The 6,000-nt window shown below is 43.4% G+C and overlaps 1 protein-coding gene across 1 annotated transcript; it reads left to right on the forward strand.

Annotated features, from left to right (window-relative positions):
* The first annotated feature begins 878 nt into the window (after positions 1 to 878).
* CD24 (CD24 molecule) lies at positions 879 to 4,961 on the forward strand. The gene is made up of 2 exons (XM_014271267.3): positions 879 to 1,067; positions 3,575 to 4,961. The coding sequence occupies exons 1-2, from the start codon at positions 993 to 995 to the stop codon at positions 3,758 to 3,760; spliced, it is 261 nt and encodes an 86-aa protein (XP_014126742.1). The 5' UTR covers positions 879 to 992; the 3' UTR covers positions 3,761 to 4,961.
* Positions 4,962 to 6,000: the final 1,039 nt, after the last annotated feature.

Genomic DNA, 6,000 nt, shown 5'->3' on the forward strand with positions numbered 1-6,000 from the left:
ACACTTTGTTCTGAGATAAACACAAATCTGTCCAATTTTGAAACCTGTTTTGTCTGAGCCAACAGAAAATCTTAGATAGAAACAATTGGTTTGTGACGATAGAATCAGCACATGGGTGTCTCTTTTTTGTAGTTTATAAAGAGGACACAGACTATTTTTGTTCAGTTGTCTATATACTGAGACATCTGAAAGGTCATCTCAGGGCCTCACCAAATCAGACTTCAGTCAGCCAAGGGGGGAGATACAAGTACAGCATTTACTGAGCCAGAAGGTAGAACCTTGCCTACACAGAGGCTACAGCTGGAAGAACTTTGTGTTCCACTTGTTACATAGGTTTCTTTAAAGAATAATGGTAATAATAAAATATTTAGATCTAAAGAGTGCTTGAAATTGCAACCTGTGGTCTGAAGCCTGAGCACTGATGGTGAGGCAGCTCCGAACAAGATGGGATCTTAACTCCCCAGCTTTTTTTCCACTGCTCCAGCCATTTAGAAATATTTACAGCCACTTTTACCTTTCCTTCTTTCGCTCTTTTTTTTTTTTAATGGAAAAAGCCTGGTGTTTTTATAAAAACAAGCGTTTCTCTGGAGTAACTGCAGCTCGAGCGCCACAGCCCTGTGCCAGTCCCTCCATACCAGAACACGACGCCGGCACTAGATGGGGGGCAGCGCCTGTAAGAGCCCAGGGGAGCCGGCAGAGCTCCGGGTCTGTTGGAGAGGGTTCGGCAGGAGCCGAACGCGCCCGGTCCCGCGGGACAGCCCGGGCAGGGGCAGCGGAGCCCCGAGCGGGACCAGGGGGCGGCCGCGGCTTGCGGGCCCCGGCGGGCGCGGAGGGCGGGAGCGGAGGTGCGGGGCGGAGGAGGGAAGGCGGCGGGGCGTTCACGGCAGCCCGCGCCTCTATAAAAGGGGCCGGGCGCGGCGGAGCGGCGCATCCCTCTCGCCCGCAGCCACAGCGGCAGGAGCAGCACCAGCATCACGCCGGGACAGCAGCAGATGGGCATGGGGACGGCGCTGGCGGTGCGGCTCGGCCTGGGGCTCCTGCTCCTTGCCCTCCTCCTTCCCACGCAGGTGAGCCTCGGAGCGGCTCGGCGCTTTCCCTCCGCCGGCCCCAGGCGGGACGCGGGAGCGGCCCCGCCGAGACCCTCCCCGGCCGCCTCGGCAGCGGCGGAGGGCGGGTTCCTCCCGAAAAGAGCTCCCCCGTCCGTGTGCGCCGTCCCGGAGCCCGCCGCAGGCGGCCGTGGGTGGCGGCGGGCGGGAGGAACGAGCCCGGGCAGCCCCGGCTGCGGACGGGCGGGGATGGGCGCGGCGGGGCGAGCCGGAGCCCTGGGACGGCGGTGCCGCGGATTACCCCGGTCACATCAGAAAAGATCGAGTTGGAGTTGGCCGCCTGTTTTTTTTTCCCGTGGGATCTTCGAGGGAAAGCCGCGGAACCGCGGTGTGAGCGGCAGTTGAGCGTTCATTGCCCCGCTCTTCTGGGGGAGAGCGATCCCTCCCAAGCCGAGAGAGCTCCGGGAAGGTTTTGCAGCGGGACGCGGGTCTGGTCCTTCCCCCACCCAAAGCTCTGGGGCTGCTCCTGGGCTGGGCTCTCGGCAGGAGCGGGAGGTTCAGGGCTGGAAGCGAAGGCGCCGTGCTCCGGCTGCTGCGCTGGCCGAGCCGTGCCCTTAGTGCACCACCTTGGCGCAAAGGTGATGGATGCAGGAGCGATCCGCTTCTCTTTGAGCGGCCAAGCCGAGCGAGGCTCGCAGGTTCCGTGTTGGTGTGTTGTTCCTAGAGACCACCTCCTCAATAGGGTGAATAGCATAGTATCAGAAAAATGAACAGCAACGGCACTGCTGAATCGTGTGCCCTCCTCCTCTCTTTGTTTGCAAGGAAGGGCATTATCCCTTCTCCTTTGTGCTCAGTGGAGTCTTACCCTTGGCAGTGATTGAGAGAAGGATCAGACCCTTTGGGTTGCCGGTATTTATCACATTTATCACATTCACGCTGAGAAAACCTCTGGGGTCCCATCTACTGTGATGCTGGGGAACTTGGACATAAGCCCATTCGCTTCCACCACAAAAAAAGAGAAAATACTCAGCAACTAGTTTTTTTTTGTTTAAAACCAAGAAAACTTAAAATATACATAACCAAGAGTGGAATGATGGTGGAGTCTTTGTATGGAGACTCAAAAAAATTCCAGGGCAGGCTGGGACTTGCCTTGTAGGTTATTAACTCAGCAATTCACTATTGATCACTTTCAGACCGGTTTTAACAGAAACTTCAACACAGCGATTTTTATCCTGCAGTCCTAAATTGCTTCCAACACGATGCCGATTGCCAGAAATGCTAAATACCAGAACCTTTACACCATTCTTATGTTTTTCTATTGTATGGGATTTTTTTAGTAGGAAATACCAAAAGAAAATGATTATGCAATTTTCTACTTAATTTAACATAGACTTCATTACTACAGTATTGAGGGATTGATTTTTTTCCCTCCTGTTAATCTATTTTCTCAGCAGTACTAGAAACATGAGAAAATAAGGACACCTTTTGTGGACAGAATTACTTATTAAACTGACTAACTTCTTTTTAAAAAATATGGTTTTACTTGAATTAAGTCTAAGAGCTTACCAGAATGCTCTGGTAGCATACAAGTTTGCTGCCATGGGGTTGAAGCCAAGGTTCCTGTATTAGGTTCATTTTTGGGGATGAGATAATGTGATTTTTGCTCTTGTGTTTCATCCTTGTGTTTCACATGCTTTTTTTCACAGGAATAAACATACTTTAGGTTATCTTTGAAAATTTTCCTGTGCATGTATAGGAAATAACTTGATATTGAGGTTGCACAGAGTGCAAGTTTTTGTTCTGTCCCTATAATGCAGAGTTATGAGGGGAAAAAGGTATTTTTTGCTTTCTGTCAGCATTTTTAAAATTTGCTAATATATGGTCTTTTCACTGCATTTCTTTTTTGTGTCTTCTAGAATGCCAATAGGTTGTGATTTATTCAGTATGGTTTCATTGTTCTAACTTCTGCAGTTCAGTGCTACCACAGCAAGATAAGAGAGGCTGAAATATTAAATCCACTCACATTAAGCCCCACCATTTTTTCAAAGGAAGCTGCAGACCAGCCCCAGAAACAGTATCAATAGATTCTTGACCATTGTTTCCTCATATTTTTGCTTGTGGCTTGGTCTGCAAACACAGACTGCAATTCACACAGTTGTTTGAAAGTCTTTCTTATCCTAAGATCTGCCTTTACACAGCTCTACATTTGCACTTCTTTTTTTTCCTGAGATTTTTTGAAACCTGTGTCTTCTAATGTAGGGAGGGATTAAAGGATTTCCATAAAGAAATAGTTATGTAAATACATTTAGAAAAATATTAGATTTATTTCTTTAACAAATCCCACACGTGCAGTTCAGAATGTCTTTGTCCCTAAGTGCACAATGAAAGGCGTGAGCATTTGTATGTATCATTGGAGTGCTGTGTCTGAGGGGGGCCACACGGTGTTCACTGCTTCTAATATGTGTTCTGACTTTTAAAAAGAGACAATATAACCCTTTTTGTTACTTCCTCTCCTTTCCACATTCTAGATCTACTGTGGTCCCAATGGAACAAGTCCAACACCTTCAAACAATTCTTCAGCAAATTCCACTTCTCTGTCAGCTGTCACAAATTCACTGAACAATACCACCACTCACGGACATGGAAATTCTCTTCACTCAACCACAAGTCTTTTTTTCATTCTCTCCGTTTCTCTTCTGTATTTTTGCTGTTAAGAGACTCTGGCATGGAAATGGCTACCACTCCCCACCCCGTTTCCTGAACCACCCGAGATGGCTAGATCTCCAACCCAGCATGAGAAGAAATCAATCCAAACTCCACATCAAACCAGCTTGGTTCCACTCCATACTCAAATTAGTACCAGTCTGACCTAGAGAAACACTCAGTATTCTGACTTTCAAAGCTGACCAGTGTGAAAAGATCAGCTTCAGCAAGGAGGTAAAATTATGAGCTCTTTCACCAAATGAGTTGGAATCCAAAAAACAAGATGGAAACAAAAAGAGACAGTACAGACAAACCAAATTTAAAGCTGAGAAGAAATACAGTATCTTATAATAAGGATGGATAATAACACTCCACGAAGAAAAAAGGCTAGAGAGTTTATCTCCCATTTAGAATAAGGACTTCAAGAGTTTTTATTTTTTTGTTTAAGTTCGAAAACATCAACAGGCTCATAGAATCCCTAGAAAACACAGAAAAGCTCAAATAATTCTGTTTCTTACACAGCCTGTATGGTTATAACTTATGGGTATTAGGATGTATGAAAAAGAAACAACATCAGTGAAAAGGGTATCTTCTAGATTTAATTTGTATTAAATTGTTACAAGGCTAAAATAGAATAACAAATTTTTTGCAAGAATCCTCTTATTTAACCAAATGGTTAGCCAGGCAGGGCTAGTTTTGAAATAGCTAAAACCCCACCAGTTTTCATAAGAGTGGAATTATTTATGGTGGGAATTTGAATTTGACATTTTATTTAAATTGTTTGTATATTAAACCATATGTGCCAGAGAAAGGAGGTGTGGAAACATTAGAAAAAGTACCAGGAGCTTTTTGTAAATGAAATTCAGAAAGAACGAACGAACGAACAAGCAAGTCAATGGATGTATGTCTCCTATTTCCTTTATTTCTCCTCCCAAGTTGTATAAGTTTTTTGCTCCTGGAACTTTCCTTAATTATGAAGGATTTATGAAATCTTATGAATAATGTTATAGTGTTGCTTTTTTTTTTTCTTTTTTTTTTCTTTTTTTTTTTTTGGCACAAGGTGAATAACTTACTGTTTTTTGAAGAGTTTTAATTGTGATAGTCTACTTTAAACCTGGGCTAATATTTGTGGTTGGGAGAAGGAATGGGGGAGAGGAGAGCAAACCGCCAAAAAAAAAAAGAAATTAAATGAACAGGTGTTTGGAATATGAAGACTGGAGTCTTAATTTAATCACTGAATTTAAAAATTACCTTTGTAAATACTACTTTTTAAAAATTTTTTTCTGAATCAAAATTGCTACACTTGCACAGATTGTTTCTGTATCATCCAACACTTTAGAAAATATTATCTGGTACTTGATCTTAGCAAGCTTTGTTGAGGAGGTTCAACTACCTTGATGATGATACCTTGTCAGAAAAAAATTAACTATGTTGATATGATCACATGTGTGAATGTACATGATCATACCACTGTCTGTAGATATTTATCTCAGTATAAGATCATGTCAAACATGAGTGGCTCTCTAATTTTTTTTAATACACATCTGTCTTTCAGTTATATTACCACCAATTCACAGTATCATATATTAGTAGCAGGCTAACACAAATTCATGTCAGTGGGTGTACATGGACATTTCCTTATGCTTATCATTTGTATCCAGTAAAGTGTTAATGATTGTATTTTGTGTTTGTGTAATAATGCTTTGATTTATTAGCTACTGATTTTCATTGAAAAAAACTGTAAATAAGACAGTGGGCAGGCAATGCATTCTAGATGCACTTCCAGACACTTCTACAAAAACCTGTACCTTGCCTGTGTTAAGTGAATGAACTGTTAAGCAAGATGGTATATGTGATTAAAAACCTCAAGGTCTAGAAATGCTGAAGTGTAATTAGTTTTATTTCTCTGGAAGGTTTTGTGCCACTGGGAGTCTGGATTTTGCTTTGAAACCAGGGAGTGAGATTTAGTTAGCATCTCTAGTAACTATAGTAAATTTTCTGTGCTTATTCAGACTCTTCCCTTTTAAAGCATGACTATGTTTTCATGTTAGACAAACAGTGCTTAGACAGTTTTCTTTATTTCTTTTGGTGGCAATGAGCAGTTTTCTTTCTGGTGGCTAAAACTGTTTCTTAGCTACTGGGTGTCAAGCAATTTGAATTAACTGCTTAAGGTCTCTGCCTCCCACAGACTACCCTCACACAGCAGGTATATCCCAATAATACAAGCTGAACCATGCTTGATGAAGGACAG

This window comes from Zonotrichia albicollis, chromosome 3 (genome assembly GCF_047830755.1).
Source record: "Zonotrichia albicollis isolate bZonAlb1 chromosome 3, bZonAlb1.hap1, whole genome shotgun sequence".
Classification (NCBI taxonomy): Eukaryota; Metazoa; Chordata; class Aves; order Passeriformes; family Passerellidae; genus Zonotrichia; species Zonotrichia albicollis.

Bases quoted from the DNA above. Each gene is read 5' to 3' on its own strand.
- CD24 (XM_014271267.3), top strand. From the start codon at position 993: ATGGGCATGGGGACGGCGCTGGCGGTGCGGCTCGGCCTGGGGCTCCTG. The intron at 1,068-3,574 runs GTGAGCCTCGGA...TCCACATTCTAG, and splicing joins CCCTCCTCCTTCCCACGCAG to ATCTACTGTGGTCCCAATGG.